This window comes from Plectropomus leopardus, chromosome 5, assembly GCF_026936395.1.
Source record: "Plectropomus leopardus strain MGB_pleo_1.0 chromosome 5, ASM2693639v1, whole genome shotgun sequence".
Lineage (NCBI taxonomy): Eukaryota > Metazoa > Chordata > Actinopteri > Perciformes > Serranidae > Plectropomus > Plectropomus leopardus.
This window is the reverse complement of record NC_142180.1, coordinates 6312543-6335221: the sequence shown is the minus strand read 5'-3', so window position 1 is coordinate 6335221 and position 22679 is coordinate 6312543. Positions and strand designations below refer to the sequence as shown.

At 33.7% G+C, this 22679-nt stretch overlaps 2 protein-coding genes and 1 long non-coding RNA gene across 4 annotated transcripts in view; 1 reads left to right on the top strand and 2 right to left on the bottom strand.

The window, feature by feature from the left end:
* Positions 1-8650, top strand: part of LOC121963117 (1-phosphatidylinositol 4,5-bisphosphate phosphodiesterase gamma-1-like) — a 47417-nt gene extending 38767 nt beyond the window's left edge. For both annotated transcript variants that reach the window (XM_088077429.1, XM_088077430.1), the window contains 7 exons: positions 1-225; positions 775-920; positions 1307-1421; positions 1532-1693; positions 1915-2003; positions 5155-5339; positions 6204-8650. In XM_088077429.1, coding sequence (XP_087933555.1) covers positions 1-225; positions 775-920; positions 1307-1421; positions 1532-1693; positions 1915-2003; positions 5155-5339; positions 6204-6264 — 983 coding nt within the window. In that variant the 3' untranslated portion in view covers positions 6265-8650. The remainder of the gene's footprint in view (positions 226-774; positions 921-1306; positions 1422-1531; positions 1694-1914; positions 2004-5154; positions 5340-6203) is intronic.
* On the bottom strand, positions 109-21199 carry LOC148189513 (uncharacterized). The gene is made up of 5 exons (XR_015776575.1): positions 20962-21199; positions 5119-5363; positions 1272-1395; positions 781-925; positions 109-239 (listed from the first exon to the last, which is right to left on the bottom strand). It is a non-coding gene; the product is annotated as an uncharacterized LOC148189513 (long non-coding RNA).
* A 447-nt stretch (positions 21200-21646) lies between these two features.
* LOC121962888 (plasma membrane calcium-transporting ATPase 1-like) overlaps positions 21647-22679 on the bottom strand; it is a 28339-nt gene continuing 27306 nt past the window's right edge. The window contains exon 20 of the mRNA XM_088077428.1: positions 21647-22649. Within this exon, the coding sequence (XP_087933554.1) occupies positions 22401-22649 (249 nt within the window). The 3' untranslated portion in view covers positions 21647-22400. The remainder of the gene's footprint in view (positions 22650-22679) is intronic.

Genomic DNA, 22679 nt, shown 5'->3' with positions numbered 1-22679 from the left:
AGATCGGGACAGAGAGGGCATGTTACCGGGACATGTCCTCCTTCCCGGAGACAAAGGCAGAGAAGTTTGCAACGCGTAGCAAAGGGAAACGCTTCCTGCAGTACAACCGCCGTCAGCTTTCCAGAGTTTATCCCCGAGGACAAAGGCTGGACTCATCCAACTACGACCCGCTGCCCATGTGGCTCTGTGGCTCCCAGCTCGTCGCACTCAATTTCCAGACTCCAGGTCAGTTTACAAATCTAGATGTAGGTGAATGTTTAGTGAGATTAAAGTACAAAGACTTCATAGAAACAAATTTTCCACAGTGTTTTCACACAGATAGGGAGTTTATTTTCATCACATATCACAGATCACATATACATATATATGTGTGTGTGCGCACACATATATATGTATATATGATCAGTTGACAGCTCTGTTTCTCCCTTTACCCGAGTGTCCAAGTCATACGGCTGCACATCTGATGATACAGCCACAAAGTCGATCATCTATGTTTGGCCTAGGATGGTACCAAGTACAATAATACATCTCCTTATGGTCGAACATGGTGTTTATTATAAACAATCGACAAAACCCCAAGCATGCCGTTCCTCACAGGGTTTGCCCGACTGTATCTATTTGGTACAGCTCCACCTCCCACACAAACTCCGGCTCCTTCCCCACCAGAGAAGTGACGTCCGTGTCCCCAGAGCTAGTCTGCAAAGGCAGGGTCAGCACAGCAGTTACCTATCCCCTGCCTAACATGAGTGTAACTGTGTGTTTGTGTGTGTGTAGACAAACCCATGCAGCTGAACCAGGCCTTTTTCATGCTCGGAGGTTGCAGTGGCTTCGTTCCCCAGCCTGATGTGATGAGAGACGACTCCTTTGACCCCTTTGACAAGGACACCTTACATGTGGAGCCAATCACCATCCAGTTACAGGTCAGCTTGATCATAGAGAGAACACACGAAAAAACAACTTCTCAGTCTGATTAGAACTAGTACTTTCCATGAAGACCACATCTCTAATGCATTATGATGGCATTCATAGTGAATTATAATGCATTAATAATGCTTTATGAATCCACTCATTAACACACATAATGCTCACTGATGCACACATCAGTAGTCATAAACCATTATAGATCTGACTCATAATGATTTATAGGTGGACAGGGTCTTATGGATATTCTTGACTTGAGGTTGCTGGGGCATTCTACCTCTATATTATAACAAATCAAGAATATCCATAAGACCCTGTCCACAACATTTTTTGTTGTGGTGTTGTTGTACCTGCTTTTCACGTTCTTCCGCTGTTCCTGGATCAGGTGCTGGGAGCCCGTCATCTGCCTAAAAATGGCCGCAGCATTGTGTGCCCCTTTGTGGAGGTGGAGATCTGTGGAGCTGATTACGACAGCTGCAAATGCAAGACAGATGTTGTAGGTGAGACAGCTGGTGTCTCCTGATCACAGTGGTGTAAAATCAACACATGCTTGATTTCCATTCATGCTTTTAAAAGCCCTAATGTACTAACTGTCTCCTCTTCCTCCCAGCTGATAACGGTCTGAATCCTGTGTGGGTGCAGAAGCAGTTTGTGTTTGACATCCACAACCCCACCTTCTCCTTTCTGCGCTTCACTGTTTATGAGGAGGACATGTTCAGTGATCCCAACTTCCTGGCACAGGCGACCTACCCCGTCCGCCTGCTGCGAACAGGTCGGTGAATAACTCAGACTGACATTAGGTGCTTCTGCCCAACCCATGTTCACAATGAATTATGATTAATGCCATAGCTTAAGCATGTTTATAAAAACCAACAACTTTAGTTGTTGGTCTGAGGAAGAGGCCAGCACTAAGGCTTAGCTTTTCAAAAACACACTGAGTACCAAGAAATATTGTTCAACCTGTTGATATAAATGCATCTTGTGTGTTTTCAGGCTACAGAAGCATCCCTCTGAAGAACAGCTACAGTGAGGAGCTGGAGTTGGCATCACTTCTGGTCCACATAGAGATTGTCAATGCAAAGGTAGACACTATTTTTTTTGTTTTTATGAGCATTTATGCACAAGTAGGGAGAGAGTAGGGTTGGGTACCAAAAAAGGTCCAAATTACATTAAAGAGAAAGTTAAGGATTTTTGAAGTGAGGTTGTATGAGATACTTCTATATAGTCAGTGCATTTCATGCTTGTTGAGAGGTTGAGGATAGTCTTAAAGGGGTCAAAGAGCTCCAAAAAACGCTTATAGTTTAAAGAACAACTTAATTAGACCAATGCATTTCGGTTTGTCATTTTACACACAGAAATGTGTAGATCTAATAAAGTTGATCTTTAAACTACAAGTGTTGCTAAAACTCTTTGACCTTTTTAAGACTTTCTTCATTCTCTGAGCACCTTGGAAGCTGGTGAAGTTGTGCCAGTAACCCCCACTCTGCCTCTGAGAGCTCGAGGGTGTAAGGCAAACTTTCCTGAAAATGGACAATAAAGTACCGTCTCATCTATCTTATCTTACATACAGTAGCTGGTGGTCACACACTCCTGGTTTGCAGAAACAGACGGGGTGTGCACCCCACAGGGGCTGATATCAAAACATATTTAGCCACTTTAAATATAGCGTCCACTTAGACTGATACTGTTTTTTTTAAGTAGGTCTTTTTTTAGAGTACTGTCACCCCTTACCTCACCATCACACAGCCTTTTCCTTTGTCGCTACATTTCTCAGCCGCTGCCAGTCAGCTGTTCGGGTCAGAAAGTGTGTTAGCTATTACGTGATCTGACTGAAACAAAACTTCATGGTAAAAACACTCTAAATACAGTGTCCAGTTAACATGACGTCGCACCGACCGCTAGCTACTGTATCTAACACACTGACTTTACATATAAGTGTCTCATACAGCCTCACTGCAAAAATCCTGAACTATCCCTTTAACACTAACAAGTACCAATTCATGTTAAATCTATCTTTGAAGCAGGCAATGAGCTTCCCAGTGAGCCAAAACTATCACTTCAGTGCAGATATGCTGCAATAATGTCAGTGTTTGGTCTATATTCTTTTTTTATATTAATTCAGTAATTATCTAGTTTTGAATGATCAATTCACAGCATTGTGATTTTTCATACAGGGTTACCAGGGGAGGCCCAGAAGCGGTTAAGAAAATAAGCAAAAAAGGAGCAACCGCAACTACTTAGTGATACTGTTTTGATTTGTCAATCACCTTTCGTCCACTCTGCAAGGCGAGAGCCTAAAAGACATTCAGATCAGTCCCTTAGCCCTGCAGAAGGTAGAAAAATAAAAGACCCAAACTCTCTCAATTGTACATGACTTGTTTTGGTGTCGTCAATGTAAGCTGATATATCACAAAGTGTCATTCCACTTCTATTTTACCCCCTGAAGCCTCCCGCACTCACACACACACCAGGTGTTTTTGATGCATCCGAGAAGGTTCGGGATTTACGTTCAAAATACATGGAACACGAATGAGGTTTCATCATGTCTCTCACAGCATGCCCGCAGCAGCATCCGTCCTGATCATCTGAAGCTGTCGCTCTGACCACACAGGCTATGCTTGTCCACACGGTCGTGTATTTTTACCTCGGTGTGATTCCCTGCCATTTCCTTAAGATATATATATATAGATAGGTATCTATCTATCTATCCATTTATATCTATCTAGATAGATAGATATATAAATATATAGATCTGTAGATAAGCCTAGACTATTTTTTAACGCTACTAGTTGATGTTCAGAAGGTTAAAAATGGTGAAATATTGTGTGTATAGTTTGATAAAACTAGATATTGAACAAGATGACGTCATGTAGTATGCAACAGACCAACTCATCCTAAGCTGTAGCTTGTAACACTCCTGAACCCAAAGAAAAACAGACTCAATAGGTATCAAATAGTTAGAAAACCTTGAGTTCAACACAGTACAAATATCTACAGATGAAATAAAACTACTGAATGTGATATTACACCAGTGAATGGTATGCAAAATTATCTGTTTTCAAAACATTAGTCAATGATGGAGTAATTTTACATCTGTCTGAAATTATAAGTATTAGTTTCACATAAACAAGTTTCAACAAAATTGGAATAATCCGTTCTATGAAAATCTACAGCAAAAGTATAATAAAAAAGTGTGGTTTTTGGCTCTGTGGCTATATTTAGCAAGATCTGTAGCACCCAGTTTTTATGCAGGATGGAATAACTTATAGATGTAATAAAACTATATTTATACTACACATCATAGACATTTAGTTGTAAGAAAGTCAAAACAAGTGGACATCTACATTTTTGAAAATGACAGATTCTTTGTTCTGGTAAAAAGTGACTTCCTGTTATTTATCTGATTACTGTGACCATTTAGAGACAGCTGTTTAAGTAAAAACATGTTGCCAAGTTTCCTTAGGGTCTCTTGGATGTTCAGAACAAGTTTCAACCCAATCCAGTAAAAAATGAGTGATTGGTGAGGTTTAGAGTACACATACAGAGCTCTAAAAGCCAACATTGAAAATGTTTAACTTAGACTATAAAAGTATTTAGAGTAAAGCTGCAGGAATTTACAGTCATGTGAATTTAAGAGAAGTTTCCCCATTTTGTTTTTTTTTTTCTTCAATAAAATCCATGACATGAAGTGGATAAAGTTCTGGGTTTTGGGTGAGATGGCATGGAATGACCCCGAGGTAAAAAAATACACAAGAGCTGTGCAACGAGTGTGTGGACAATCATGGCTTCTGTGGTCAGTGTAGCAGCTTCAGATGATTAGGGACGGATGTGAACCTCGCCCATGTTCCATGTATGTTGACCATGAGCCCTGAACCCTCCCGGACTCAACTGCCATCACCTGGTGTGTGCATGAGTGCGAGAGGCTGCAGTTCAAATAGAAATGGACCAGCACTTTGCGCTGCGGCTCCTCTCAGCAGCTGTCCATGTGTTAAACATCATAATGAATACCTCATTGTACAAGAGGCACTGCAACGTAGCAGAGCGACTTTGTGGATGGTTTTATGTCATTACATTCAAATAAATCTTTGAAATCAATGCATGCTGTTGTTAAAACGTTAATCATTTCAGCACCACGTAATAAATAGATGCTAGAGGTAGAGGGCAAGAGTGAGAGAGAGATGGTAAGAGGTAACTCACTGCGTTGGTATTCTCTGTCCTCCGCTGTGGCTGCAGGAGGAAGACGATGAGAACATGTACATGTCCATCCAACGGCTGCGTGATCGAACCAGCGAGCTGTCCAACCAGGTGTCCCTCCTGGAGAGGTCGGGCTCTGGGGATCTCAGCTACCAGCAGAGTCTGGAGGAGCTCAGAGCGGCTCAGGACCAGCTGAGTGAGCTGGTGGAGGCTCGAAACCGCAGGTGACTGATCACACACCCCGAACACTGAGAAGAAAGCATATTGAAGACACCTGTTTCATTTTCATGTGTTTTTAATGTATTATTATGTTTGTTTGTAGCTGAAAAACGACAAGTTGATCCAACAGAATTTTAATGAAAAATTAAGATCAAATATTTCTGGTTCCAATTTCTTTATTGTGAGGATTAGCTGTTTATATTGTTGTAGGTTATTTGTGTTTTGGACTGTTAGTTGGACCAAACACGCTGTGTTTGATGTTTTTGTGGAGCTGCAACTTATAATTATTGTTTAACTGTTTTCTTGGTTGATTGTTTAATTTATATAGTGTCAGCAAATATCAAAAACACCCATCACAAGCTCCCAGAGTCCAAGAGGACATCTTGGACTGTCGTGTTTTATCCAACAAACAGTCCAAAATCCCAAAGAATTTCAGTTAACATATTAATATTTGCGAGGCAGGGATGATAGGAATAGATTTCTGTGAATTTTTCAGCAAATCATTTACCAGTTTAATTTTGTCTATGGTGTTTATAATGCATATAGAATAATATAGTTTATAAGGCATAACTTTATTTTAGTATTTTTTATCATCATTATTTTTATTATTAGTGTATTTATTAGAGTAGTGCTACCTCAAATTGTGGAATAAACAAGTAGACATTTTTTAAACTTAATGAAATTTATTCTAAGTTTATCCATCTTGCTCTTTACAGGTTAATAAACCTAAATAAGATTTTTTTCTCATCTGAAGACTTACAAAAATGTCCATAAACACATGCATGAGTTGACACTGCATGAGAGCACACAGCCATACACACAGCAGGACCCTTCACACACTAAACGGTAATTCTCTGATGCTTCTCCAGGCTGATGGAGAAGAAGAGGCGGGAGAAGCTGAGGCAGCAGGTGGCAGCAAAGCGAAGCTAGACCTGCAGTCCAGCAGAGGGCGCTACACTCACACAAATGGTGCCTGACACTCGCTGCCACCAGAGCTGTGCCGCGGCAGCCTGCAGAGACAACATGTTCCTACAGCAGCGACATGCAATCCACTCATAACTGGAATTTAAAACACCTTCTGCCACAGTCACATGTGAGAGTTCATAGAACCGAGCTGAGCAGCAGAACAAAAAGTGACAAATAAGCATCTCATGGACTAAAAAGTGAAACCTCACAAATACTAAGCTATAAAAACAATCATGGACTTACGACTGAAACACAGTGAGAGCAAACTGGAGATGAGTTTCTCCTGATTTCTCCAAACAGGAAGAGTGAAGCGTCCAGGGATGGACTGTGAACTTCACTGTCTTAATTGAAGCTGAAACAATTTGATTCATTAAATGATCAGCAGAATATTAATCATTTGTCATTTCTAAACAAACATTTTCAACATTTGCTGCTTTTCTCTGAGTTGCATACATAGATAATTTTGGGGTTTTGGACTATTGGACAGCCAGAGCAAACTACTTGAAGACGCCAGTTTGAACTTTAAGAAATATTTGAGGTCCAGTGTGTAGGATATAGAGTCCAGTGTGTAGGATATAGAGTATATACTGGCAGAAATTTCATTTAATAGGTCTGCCATGTTTGTACCGGAGAACAGAACAGACAAACCAAACACTGGGTCTAGACAGGGCCATTCGCATTTTCACGTTGGCTAGATGTCCTAAGCACCGCTTCTTTAAAAAACTGTGTGACATTTTATCACCCAAACAATTAGTTGATTAATCAAGAAAATAATCATTAGTTGCAGTTGTAATCATGATGGGTAGGTGCGGTTGAGTTTTATACAATTAATGAAGTGAATATTAGGTAATTGTTATGAGTGTTGGGCAGGTCAGTTGCCACTACAACATGAAGTCAAAAATAAATCTTAAAATTGACACTTAAAGCATATCTGGTCAATTTTCACAACCAAACAATAACAATATCCAACATGATAATGAGAGGAAAAAAAACATGCTAAGAAAGGATCAATTTCTTTGTCCTGTGATCAGCCCAGTTTTTTAGGCCTGTTTGCTCCTTAAAACCTTTAAAAAGTGGAACTTTTTAGTGCAGATGGCAGTCCAGTGCGCCTTGAAGCTCATCAGGTTCACTCTTACTGTGTTTTGGTCTTTAGTAAGAAAAACAGGATATAAGGGAGAAGAAAACTCAGGTTACACAAGTGGATGGAATAAAAAAATTATACGGATGGAAAAAAGGGAGCAGTGGGCACATGTAGCAAAAAAGTTAATATCATGTATGTGCCTTTGATGTTTTGCGCTTTGTGGAGTATAATTACTCTAAGAAAACTATCTACAACTGGAATAGCGACCCTTTAAGGGAAAACTACGAACAAACTGGAGGAATGGCACAGACCACTCATGAAATGGGTTAAAAGGGATTCAAAGACTAAAGTCTGTTCCTCCTAACTAAGACCAAGTCTCTTTTTTTTTCTTTTTTTGTTTTTTGGGCAACCACACAAACTCTGACCCCACGGTGCACGAGGGGCTCCTGACAAACATATTCCTGTTCTAATTGGGAGAGCACAAACTGGACTAACAATTCCTCACTAAACCACACAGAGAAGATCTTTTCACACTTCTTCAAAGGGCTCTGAATATATATCTATACTACCTTCAAAGAGGCGCGACAACAACGAGCAGGGGGGGGCAGAGGAAGACCACAACCTCACAGCACCCCCTGGATGTCACCTGTGCAGGAGCTCAGGTGTGTTCCTGTCAGTTGGACACACGCACGACAAACAAGGGCTATTACAGGAAACTAGCAAAGCACTCTTTTACTTCTTGCCTCACATCTGAACCATACAACCAGGATCAGTTCCTACCATCTGGCTCTAATCAACAGATGTTGCTCAACTGGTCCTGGATCTGCCAAAAAGCGGCTTCAATCTGACCTACTGCATGGCTTCATATCTAATAACGCCCCCTCCCCACCTCTGTAGCTACTTTTCCATCATCCTCCTGTTTAATTTCTCATTGTATATAACTTTTTATTTATCCAGCAGGCGTAGATCCTGTTTTAATAGATGAAAGAACATAGAAGAACGATAATGGACTTCAGATTGAAGATAACTTTATGTAGAAATTCATGTTGTGTCCCTTTAAATGTCTCCATAGACACACCCCTGTCTTACCCCCTTTGCTGCAGTTGCACTGGGTGGGGACTTCTATGCAAACATCATCGTCTTGGCATACAGCCATCGTGTTTTAGGCAAGTTGTGTTTTCTCTCCGTATCTACGCTAACTGTCCAGTATTATTACCCTGCATTACAAATCCTGTGTGAGTTTCCATTTAATAAAGCTCTTTCGTGTAACTGCTGTGTGCAGCTGTCCTTTTGAAACGTATTGGATCAACGCCAGCAGAAAGGAGTTTTTAAAAACAATTTCTTTAGAAACAGATGGACAGCAAATTTTATTTTTTTTATGACAGGGTTGAATGGTATCATGGATTTTTCAACTTCTACCTTATTTTTCATGCTATACTTTAATTTTGTTCGCATATTTTTTAGGCCTATTTTGAGCGACATACTATGCTATGAGGTTTTAGTCATATTTTGGACGACATACTATACTATGAATTTTTTGTCATATTTTGGAATACATACTATACTATGACTTTTATCACATTTTCCCAAACATACCATAGTATGACCTTTTTCTGTTGCATTTTCAACAACATACTATACTATGACTTTCTTGTCATATTTTCAACAGCATACTATTTTCTGATTTTTTTTTTTGTCATATTTTGGAAGACATACTATACTGTGACTTTTTTGTCATATTTTTGCCAACATACTATAGTATGAATTTCTTGTCATTTTTTGGACCACATACTATACTATGACTTTTTTGTCATATTTTCATCGAAATACTGTAGTATGATTTTTTTTGTCATATTTTGGATGACATACTTTTTTGTTATATTTCTGTAGTATGACTTTTTTGTCGTATCTTTGGATGACGTACTATAGTATTACTTTTTTGTCATATTGTGGACGACATACTATACTCTGACTTTTCTGTCATGTACTAAACTATGGAAGACATACTATACTATGACTTTTTTTCATATTTTGGACAACATAATATACAATAACTTTCATATTTTTGCCAGTGTATTTATGGAAGGAGGGGCGGGCGTTGTGTTTTGTTTCACCTGTCATCTGTGGTGTCTTTCTAATATCTGAAGTTTTTACTGGTCAGTGAATGCAGTGCAGCAGGCAGAGTTGTTTTTATCTCCATCGTTTATAATTGATCTGTTGATACATTCACATGTAGTCCAAAATATGCCTGTGAGGCAACATTCATAGTATAGAATGTTGTCCAATAAATTGCCAAAAAAGTTATAGTATAGGTTGTCTTCCAAAAAATGTACAAAATGTCATAGTATAGCATATCGTTCAAATTATGACAAAAGTCATACTATAGTATGTCCAAGAAAATATGACAAAAAAGTCATACTATAGTATCTCTTTCAAAATATAACAAAAAGTCATACTATAGTATGTCCAAGAAAATATGACAAAAAAGTCATACTATAGTATGTCAACGAAAATATGACAAAAAAAGTCATGGTATAATATGTCTTCAAAATATGACAAAACGTCATAGTATAGTATGTGGTCCTAAAATGACAAAAAAGTCAAACAATAGTATGTCATCCAAAATATGACCAAAAAGTTACAGTATAGTATGTGGTCCAAAATATGACAAACAAGTCATAGTATGTCTTTAAAAATTTGACAGTAAAGTCAAAGTATAGTATATCATCCAAATTGACAAGAAAGTCATACTAGAGTATATAGACGAAAATATGACAAAAAAGTCATAGTATAGTATGTCGTCCAAAATATGACAAAAGTCATACTATAGTATATCGACGAAAATATGACAAAAAAGTCATACTATAGTAGTACTATAGTAGTAGAAAGTATAATATGTCTTCAAAAATTTGACAAAAAAGTCATAGTATAGTTTAACCTTCCAAACTATGACATGAATTCATACTATAGTATGTCGGCAGAAAAATAACTAAAAAGTCATAGTACAGTGTGTCCTTAAAAATAAAACAAGAAAGTCATACTAAAGTACGTTGGCAAAAATATGAAAAAAAAGTCATACAATAGTACGTCATCCAAAATATGACAAAAAAGGAACAGTATAGTATGTCTTCCAAACCTATGACAACAAAGTCATAGTATATAATGTCATCAAAAGTATGATAAAAAAGTCATAATATTTTATGTCATACTAAAGTACAGTCATACAATAGTATGTCGTCCAAAATATGATAAAAAAAAAAGTCATGCCATAGTATGTAGTCCAAAAAAATGACAAGAAAGTCATACTATTGTACATTGTCCATAATATGACAAAAAAGTCATTGTATAGTATGATGTCAAAAATATGACAAAAATGTCATACCATAGTATATTGACGAAAAATCTGACAAAAAAGTCATAGTATAGTATGTCGTCCACAATATGACAAAAAAGTCATACTATAGTACGTCATCCAAAGATACGACAAAAAAGTCATACTACAGAAATATAACAAAAAAGTATGTCATCCAAAATATGACAAAAAAAATCATACTACAGTATTTCGATGAAAATATGACAAAAAAGTCATAGTATAGTATGTGGTCCAAAAAATGACAAGAAATTCATACTATAGTATGTTGGCAAAAATATGAAAAAAAAGTCATACAATAGTATGTTGTCCAAAATATGACAAAAAAAGTCACAGTGTAGTATGTCTTCCAAAATATGACAAAAAAATCTGAAAATAGTATGCTGTTGAAAATATGGCAAGAAAGTCATAGTATAGTATGTTATTGAAAATGCAACAGAAAAAGTCATACTATGGTATGTTTGGGAAAATGTGATAAAAGTCATAGTATAGTATGTCTTCCAAAATAATCAAAAAAAGTCATACTATAGTATGTCCAAGAAAATATGACAAAAAAGTCATACTATAGTATCTCTTTCAAAATATAACAAAAAAGTCATACTATAGTATCTCTTTCAAAATATAACACAAAAGTCATACTATAGTATGTCCAAGAAAATATGACAAAAAAGTCATACTATAGTATGTCCAAGAAAATATCACAAAAAAAGTCATGGTATAGTATGTCTTCAAAATACGACAAAAAGTCATAGTATAGTATGTGGTCCTAAAATGACAAAAAAGTCAAAGTATAGTATATCGTCCAAATTATGACAAGAAAGTCATACTAGAGTATATAGACGAAAATATGACAAAAAAGTCATAGTATAGTATGTCGTCCAAAATATGACAAAAGTCATACTATAGTATATCGACGAAAATATGACAAAAAAGTCATACTATAGTATGCCGTCCAAAATATGACAAAAAAGTCATACAATAGTATGCCGTCCAAAATATGACAAAAAAGCCATAGTATAGTATGTCTTCCAAAATATGACAAAAAAGAGAAAGTATAATATGTCTTCAAAAATTTGACAAAAAAAGTCATAGTATAGTTTAACCTTCCAAATTATGACATGAATTCATACTATAGTATGTCGGCAGAAAAATAACTAAAAAGTCATAGTACAGTGTGTCCTTAAAAATAAAACAAGAAAGTCATACTAAAGTACGTTGGCAAAAATATGAAAAAAAAGTCATACAATAGTATGTCATCCAAAATATGACAAAAAAGGAACAGTATGTCTTCCAAACCTATGACAACAAAGTCATAGTATATAATGTCATCAAATGTATGATAAAAAAGTCATAACATAGTATGTCGTCCAAAATATGACAAAAAGTCATAATATTTTATGTCGTCCAAAATATGCCTAAAAAGTCATGCCATAGTATGTAGTCCAAAAAAATGACAAGAAAGTCATACTATTGTACGTTGTCCATAATATGACAAAAAAGTCATTGTATAGTATGATGTCAAAAATATGACAAAAGTGTCATACGATAGTATATTAACGAAAAATCTGACAATAAAATTAATAGTATAGTATGTCGTCCACAATATGACAAAAAAGTCATACTATAGTACGTCATCCAAAGATAGGACAAAAAAGTCATACTACAGAAATATAACAAAAAAGTATGTCATCCAAAATATGATACAGTATTACTACAGTATTTCGATGAAAATATGACAAAAAAGTCATAGTAAAGTATGTTGTCCAAAATATGACAAAAAAGTCATACTACAGTATGTCTTCCAAAATATGACAAAAAAAGTCATAGTATAGTATGTGGTCCAAAAAATGAAAGAAAAGTCATACAATAGTATGTCGTCCAAAATATGACCAAAAATGTCACAGTATAGTATGTCTTTCAAACCTACGACAACAAAGTCTTAGTATAGAATGTCGTTCAAAATATGATAAAAAAGTCATAACATCGTAGGTCGTCCAAAAAATGAAAAAAAGTCTTGCTATTGTATGTCATCAAAAATATGCCTAAAAAAATTACAAGAAAGTCATATTATAGTAGGCTGTCCGAAATATATAATAATAGTATGTTGTCCAAATATGACAAAAAGTCATACTATAGTATTTCAACAAAAATATGACAAAAAAGTCATACTATAGTATTTCAATGAAAATATGACAAAAAAGTCATTGTATAGTATGTCGTCCAAAATATGACAAAAATGTCATACTATAGTTTGTCTGCGAATATATGGAAAAAAAAGTCATGGTATAGTATGTGGTCAAAAATATGATAAAAAAGTCATAGTATAGTATGTTGTCCAAATATATGACAAAAAATATACAACAGTATGTATGTAAGTATAATATGTCTTCAAAAATTTGACAAAAAAAGTCATAGTACAGCATAACCTTCCAAATTATGACATGAATTCATACTATAGTATGTTGGCAAAAATATGACTAAAAAGTCATAGTACAGTATGTCCTTAAAAAAAAAAAAAAGTCATACTAAAGTACAGTCATACAATAGTATGTCGTCCAAAATATGATAAAAAAAAAGTCATACCATAGTATGTAGTCCAAAAAAATTACAAAAAAGTCATACTATAGTATGTCATCCAAAGATATGACAAAAAAAGTCATACTATACTATGTCAACGAAAATATAACAAAAAAGTAATAGTATAGTATATCATCCAAAATATGACAAAAAAAATCATACTATAGTATTTCAATGAAAAAATTACAAAAAAGTAATAGTAAAGTATGTGGTCAAAAATGTGACAAAAAAGTCATAGTATAGTATGTCTTCCAAAATATGAAAAAATGTCATAGTATAGTATGTCGACGAAAATATGTCAATAAAAATAAATTAAAAGTCATAGTATAGAATGTCGTGCAAAGTATGATAAGTCATAACAAAGTATGTCGTCCAAAATATGAGAAAAAGTCATATTGTAGTATGTCTTCCAAATATGACAAAAAAGTCATAGCATAGTATGTGGTCCTAAAAATGACAAAAAAAGTTAAACAATAGTATGTTGTCCAAAATATGACAAAAAAGTCAAAGTATAGTATATCATCCAAATTATGACAAGAAAGTCATACTACAGTATGTCGTCTAAAATATGACAAAAAAGCCATAGTATAGTATAACGTCCAAATCATGACAAGACTTCATACTATAGTATGTCGGCAAAAATATGACTAAAAAGTCACAGTACAGTATGTCCTTAAAAATATAACACAAAGTCATGCTGAAGTACGTTGGCAAAAATATGAAAAAAAAAGTCATAACATAGTATGTCGTCCAAAATATGCCTAAAAAGTCATGCCATAGTTTGTAGTCCAAAAAAATGACAATAAAGTCATACTATAGTACGTTGTCCAAAATATGACAAAAAAGTCATTGTATAGTATGATGTCCAAATATGACAAAAAAGTCATACGATAGTATATCGACGAAAAGTATGTCAAAAAAGTAATAGTATAGTATGTCGTCCAAAATATGACAAAAAAGTCATACTATAGTATGTCGTCCAAAATATGACAAAAATGTCATAGTATAGTATATCGTTGAAAATATGAAAAAAAGGTCATACTATAGTTTGTCTGCGAATATATGACAAAAACGTCATAGTATAGTATGTGGTCAAAAACATGATAAAAAGTCAGAGTATAATATGTTGTCCACCAATGACAAAAAATATACAATAGTATGTTGTCAAAAACATGATAAAAAGTCAAAGTGTAGTACGTTGTCCAAAATATGACAAAAAAGTCATACTACAGTATGTCAATGAAAATATAAAAAAAATAGGAATAGTATAGTATGTCACACAAAATATCACAAAAAAATCATACTATAGTATGTCAACGAAAATATAACAAAAAAGTAATAGTAAAAGTATGTCATCCAAAATATCACAAAAGTCATGCTATAGTATGTCGACGAAAATATGACAAAAAAATCACACTTTAGTATCTCTTCCAAAATATAACACAAGAGTCAAAGTAAAGTATGTCGAAGAAAATATGGTAAATATGGTAATAATAAAAAAGTAATAGTATAGTGTGTCGTCCAAAATATGACAAAAAAGTTATACTATAGTGTGTTGTCCAAAATATGACAAAAATGTCATACTATAGTTTGTCTGCGAATATATGACAAAAAAAGTCATACTATAGTATGTGTTTGAAAATGTGACAAAAAAGTCATACTATAGTATGTAAAAAAGTCGTAGTATAGTATGTCGTCCAAAATCTGATGAAAACCACGGAAAAAAAGCATGTCGAGACACGTCATAGAATACAATGTTGAAGAAGTGGCCAAAAACATACTAATATAGCATGTTGAAAAAATGACTGAAAACGCCATACTACAGTATGTCCACAAATGTCATAATAAGTCCAAAAAACAGCTGAAAACCACATTAAAAAGCATGTCAAGAGACTTCATAGTATAGAATGTTGAACTAACAGTAAAAAACATCATAATACAGCATGTTGAAAAAACATTCAAAAAATGGCATACTATAGTACAGTGAAAAATGTCGAAATATGACATGACCAAAAACCAACTGAAAACCACATTAAATAACATACAGCATGTTGAGACAAATCATAGTATAGAATGTTGAACAAACGGCCAAAAACATCATAATATAGCAATATAAAAAGCAAAATAAAGCATGTTGAAAAAATGACCGAAAATGTCAAAGTATAGTATGTCAAAATATGTCAAAATACGATATGTCCAAAAAACAGCTGAAAACCTCATGAAATAGCATGTCAAGACACGTCATAGTATAAAAATGTTGAACAAATGGCCCGAAACATCATAATATAGCAAGTCAAAACATCATACTATAATATGGCAAAAAATGGCAAAATATCACGTCCAAAAAACAGCTGCTGAGACACATCATAGTCTAGAATGTTGAACAAATGTCCAAAAAATTCACAATATAGCATGTCCCAAAAAACTACCAAAAATACCATACTATAGTATGGCGAAAAATTTTTAAAACTATGAAATGTCCAAACAACAGCTGAAAACCACATAACATATCATGTCAAGACACGTCATAGTACAGAATGTCGAAAAAATTGTAAAATAAACAAATCCAAATATAATATGTCAAAAAATGACCGAAAACATCGTAGTGTAGTATGTTGAAAAATGTCAAAATATGACATGTCAAAAACCAGCTGAAAACCTCATGAAATAGCATGTCAAGACACGTCTTAGTATAGACTGTCCAAAAAAACTAAAAAAAAATGTAATATAGCATGTCGAAAAAATGACCAAAAACACCATACTATAGTATGGCAAAAAATGTCAAAATAATATATGTCAAAAAAGCGGCTGAAAACAACATCAAATAGCACGTGATAGTATAGAATGTTAAACAAACGGCCAAAAACATCATAATATAGCATGTCTAAAAAACGACGGAAAAAACGGCACGCTATAGTATGGCGAGAAATGTCAAAACACGACGTCCAAAAAACAGCGGAAAACCACATAAAAAAGCATGTCGAGACATGCCATAGTATAGAATGTTGAACAAATGGCCACAAACATCATAATATAGCATATCGAAAAAATGACTGAAAAGGCCATACTATAGTATGAGGAAAATGTCAAAATATGACGTCCAGAAAACAGCTGAATACCACATCAAATAGCATGTTGAGACACATCATAGTATAAAAATGTTGAACCAACGTCCAAAAACATCATAATACAGCATGTTGAAAAAACGGCTAAAAACGTCATAGTGTAGTATGTCAACATGTCAAAAAATGACATGTCCAAAAAACATCCTAAAACCTCATAAAATAGCATGTCGAGACATGTCATAGTATAGACTGTTGAACAAATGTTCAAAAACATCATATTATAGCATATTGAAAAAACACCAAAAAACGCCATACGATAGTATGCTGAAAAATGTCAAAATATGACATGACCAGAAAAACCAATGAAAACCACACAAAATACCATGTCGAGACACGTATAGTATGACAGTATAGAATGTTTAAAAAACATCCAAAAACATCATAATATAGCATGTCGAAAAAATGGCCGAAGACGTCACAGTGAATTGTTCAACATACTATACTATGAGGTCTTCGGTCATTTTTTCAACATCCTATTTTATGTGGTATTTTATGTGGTTATGAAATGTCCAAAAACAGCTGAAAACCACATAAAATAGCTTGTCGAGACATGTCATAGTATAGAATGTCGAACGAACTGCCAAAAACATCATAATATAGCATGTTGGAAAAAAATCCCGAAAACGCAATACTACAGTATGTGGAAAAATGTCAAAATATGACTTGTCCAAAAAACATCTGAAAACCACATACAGTAGAATGCTGAGACACATCAAAGTATTAAATGTTGAACAAACGTTTAAAATCATCATAATACGACCAAAATTTGGTCCAAAATGTCCAAAAACAACTGACACTGAAAAGGTCACAGTATATCATGATTCAGTCATACTATGACTACCATTGTTGGACATTTTTCGACATGCTATATCGTGATGTTTTGACAGTTTTTTTGTCATTCTATACTATGACGTATCTTGACATGCTATTGTATGTGGTTGTCAGCTGTTTTTTTGGACGTCATATTTTGAAATTTTTCCACACACTATGACACTATGACATTTTCTGTCATTTTTGACATATTATACAATGACCTTTAATGGTCATTTTTGATGACATACTATACTATGATGTTTTTGTGCCTTTCTGGGTCATTTTTGATGACATAATACTATGACTTTTTTGGCATATTTTTGACAACATATCATACTTTGACTTTTTTTTCATATTTTGGACGACATATTATTTTAAGACTTTTAAATCATTTTTGGAAAACATAGTATATTATGACTTTCTTGGCATATTTCGGGGTACATACAATAATATGACGATTTAGACATATTTTTCACAACATACTATTGCATGACTTTTGGGGCATATTTTGGACAACATACTTTACTATGAGTTTTTAAGGCATCTTTTTGAAACATACTATAATTTGACTTTTAAGGCTCATTTTGGACAACATGCTATACTATGACTAATTAGGCATATTTTGAGAAGATAATATACTCTAACTTCTTTGCATATTTTGGACAAAATACTACACTGTGAGTTTTTAGTTATATTTTTGAAGACATTCTTCACTATTACGTCTTTGTTTATGTTTTCTATGACATCCTGTAGTATGACGTTACATGGCATATGTTGGGGAACATATTATAACATTACTTTTTTGGATGTTCTGGATCCTATAGTATCTTTTTTAGGCATATTTTGGACGATATACTCTACTATGACTTTTTAAGCATACTTTGGATGACATATTATACTAGGATTTTTTGGTATATTTTGGACAACATACCATACCATTACTTTTTTGTAATATTTTGAACGCCATTCTATAGTGTCACTTATTTGTCATACTTTGGACGATATACTTTAACGTGACCTTTTTTTCATGTTTTGGAAATTATATTAAACCTTGACTTTTTTGTCATATTTTGGACCACACAGTTTACTATGACACTGTTGTCTAATTTTGGACGACATATTACAGTATGACATTTTAGTGATTTTTGGACGACATACTATAATATTATAGTATGTATGTTGTTCTTTTGATAACATACTATGCTATTACATTTTTTATGAGCTTTTGGCCCATAATTTGCACTCTGACATTTCTTTGATTTTTTGGACGACATACTATACTATGACTTTGTTGTCACATTTTGATGACTATTCAATGGCGTTTTTGTGATTTTTTGGATGAAACAGTATACAATGATTTATTTTCAGATTTTGGACCACATGTGATACTATGATATTTTACTAATATTGTGGACATCATGTTATACTTTTTTACTTTTTTTCATATAGTAAACAAAAAATATCACTATAAGGTCTTTGAGATGTAATACTATGCTATGATGTTTTGTGATGTTTTTGGAAAACATACTATACTATGACTATTTTGGCATATTTTGGATGACATGCTATGATTTTGGTATCTTAGTTTTGACGACAATACTATGACTTTTTTTTCATATTTTGGATGACATATTACATGCTAAATTTTTAGGACAACTTTGGATAACATAACATAATATTATTTTTGTGTCACATTTTGGACAACATACTATAGTATGACTTTTCAGTCATATGTTGGACATGTACTTTACTATGACTTTTTTTCTGTTTTTTTGGACATACTATATTTTTACTGAATTTTCGATTTTTCAACATACTATACTGACTTTTTTTAAATCACATATTATTATACTTTCTTTTATGAAAAATGACAAAATTAATTAAAACTTTACAGTATATTTGGCTTTTTTAAATCAATTCTTCCATAACATACTATTACTTTTTTATTACTATTTTTTAAACTTTCTTTTTGACATACTATACTGTTACTTTTGTAAAATACTTTTCAATATACTGACATTTTTACGACTTTTTTACTTCAAAATATCCTATGAGTTCTTTAGTACTATTTTATGACATGATTTGTCATTAATATCACTTTAAAATCATTTTAAAATACATACTTTACCTACTAACTATTTAATAATTTTTCTTTACATCATATAATACTATGACTTTTCCATAACTTTTTTTCTTTTATGACAGTTGATTATATGAAAATTTAAAATAATTTTTAAGACTTATATACTATGGCTTTTTTTCTTTTTTTTTTCTACAACATACTACACCATAAAAAAAACTTTTTTTACAACATATTAAGCTTTGATTTATTTCTATTTTTCTTGGCATAAAATGCTATGACATCTGTACTATTTTGTTCTGTTACATAATACTACGACTTTTAATTACTTTTTAAGGACGTACTACATCATACGTTCCCACAACTTTTTGTTTTACTTTTTTACAGTATATGATAATATTGCATTTTTTATTATTGTTTTTACGACATAATATATTTTTATGACTTAATTATAACGTATTATCCCTTTTCATGTTAACATTACAGTATGACATCTTCATGACTTTTAGATGTCATTCTCAAACTTTTTAACGTCATAGTATATTATGACCTTCATTATTTTGACATAACACAAAATACAATGAAATCTTTATGACTTACAATGAAGTATGACTTTTTTATGACGCTTTTTCTTTTTTTTTTTTTTTTTTACTTTATCCTATATTTAGACTTTTTAAATAACTTTTCACAACATATGGTAAAATAGTTTTTATAATTATTTGTCACACTGCAGTGCCCATTCAAAAGATGGTAACGGGCTGATCTGTCTGTGGCATTGCTGCTGAAGCTTTCTCAACACTGGCTTGTAAATAAAATATTAAATCATCTCTCAATTTAACTCATTGTACCCAAAACAAAACTCACAAAAGGACCCTAAAGCACTTCAATATTCATTGGTATACTTTTTACTTATCGTTTAACCTATTTCTACTCCTACTTCAGAGGAAAATATTTTACTACAATATTTACTTGACAGAAGCATGTTATTGAACATGTTTTGGATTCAAATTTAAAATTACTCAAATTACTCACAGAATATAACAATACGATGCATTGTTTGTAATTCAACTAATAGGCATTGATATTAGAACTGTGAACTACATTGTGCCTTCTCTGCTTCATATTGTCCACCAGTAATGTGTAAATAGTCTATTATACAGCTCTGTATATAGTCAGAGCTCCTTTATGTCTGATTAAATTATGTAGAAACTGGACAGAGTTGACAAAAATCTAGGACACATCTTTAATCAGCCAACATTTTCATAAATTGAAAACAATAGCCTATATTTTAAAACAAAAATAAAACATTACAGTACGTTTACAAGTATGTAAGGTGAAAGCAGATCGAAATATTATTTTTCCATATTTTTTTAAATTATATTTCACCCCAAAAACAAATTCATTGTGTTGTCAAGTTATAGTTTTTGTTTGTGTTTTTTTGGACATGATTTGTCACAATTCTCAAGAATGGGTGAACGCATGAACGTATACTTATATCTACACTAATTTGATTATATACTGTCGTGGCTTCTTCTATATGTCTTCTAAAAGCCGCTTTAGACGCCTTGTGTATAAAGAAATTGCCGTTTTTACTGTTAAATACTGTTTTACTCACCGTTGTGTTGACTTGGCTGGCTTCGTTAGGCTGGCTTGAAGTCCGAAGGCTCGTGTTGTCGTAAATATAAATCGATGTTGTTCACACACAGTTATCAAAAAGTATACAGGCCTTTGCAAACTTAAAACTTACAAATAAATAATGTCCCGACGACTCAAATAAAAGCAAATGTAAACGTTTAAGTAAACTATAAACATTAAACGGTTGAAATTGCGCTTTCGTCGGCGTCTTTCCTCCAAATTACACTTACCTGGGACACTGATTGGCTGGAGCACCGTGGGAATTGTAGTCCATTCACTTTGTGAGCGCTACAGAGACCACCGCTGGATGGCGTCATCGTTTTACTATTAAACAAATGAAACAAGCAAAGCCACAATGTATGTACTGACACTTATAGCTACACTACTTATTACTGTTTACACAATCTAGTTAGATGCAATTTGTTGGTATTTTCGCACGCAATGACAGTAATGTTTAATATAAATGTGATATAATCTAGTGCTTCTGAAGCCACACCATAAGCAGAAAAAATAATCTGTTCTACATCTGAGATCATCATGTGATAAATTGCAGGTAACCATAGCAACAGGACTGACATAAACATACATAATTTATCTGGACTCTTGTTTTATTGTTTAAACACCAGATTCTAAACATCAGTGAGTAATGATAATGGTAATGACAATTAAACTCTAGAAATAAGAAGGAAAATATTGTTACATTTTATGATCAGTTGAGTGACTAAAGTGTCCATGCTAACACAAAATAGTAACAATAATAAAACCTTTTATCTTTCAGATATTGGTTAACTCATTTTGACTTTTCTGAATGGTTAATGTATTTAATAATTAAAATTAAAATTAAAATTCATAGAAAAATGCAAAGTGTGAAAATTTTCCTCTAACATTACAATAAAGGTATCAGTATGTTGGATCCATAAAAAGAGATAGTTTTTGTTGCATATGTTTTGGACCCATTACTTTTTATCAATATTAATAAACAGTCAATATGAATATTTTCCCCAAGTGCAAATATATCTTCAAATCCTCAACTTTTTTCATCAAGTAATAAAAGAAAAACTGAGTTCTGATTGATGTGAGGATCTAAGGGCAGAGGGATGTCTTACGCTGTAAAGCCCTCTGTGGCAAACTGTGTTTTGTGAAAATGGGCTTGACTTGACTTGAAAATAGACATATTATTTAGTTAAAATCTGTACATTTACTCATTACTGTACCTAAACACAACTCTCAGGTACTATACGCAAGTGCTTGCAATTTAAGCAACTTTAGCTGTAGTGTCTGGTCACAAAGCAGATTTAGAATATTATTGCAAAGTATAATCGACTAATAAATTGACATATTATAGAAAGATGAAATTGTATTGATCCATTGATGAAATTCATAAGCTACCCCGAAGAATATAAAGTCATTAAAATGAGCTCAAACTTCAGCAGATGAGTTGAGCGGGACCACACCAGGCAGTGTGATGAATGATGCCATGAGGGAGTTTCGCTTGACTGGATCATCGTCCTCGAACTCGACCTCATCAGTCAGAGGGATTTCAGGCACGGAGTCTTTGATGCAAAACTCAGGGTGGCTCATGAAGTTGTGGATGGAGCTGAGGGACTTGGGTGTCTCCAGACTTGGGTAGGTTGACACGCTGTTTCTGAAGGCGTTCACAGCACGGATCTAAAAGATGAGGGACAACCGTCAACTTAG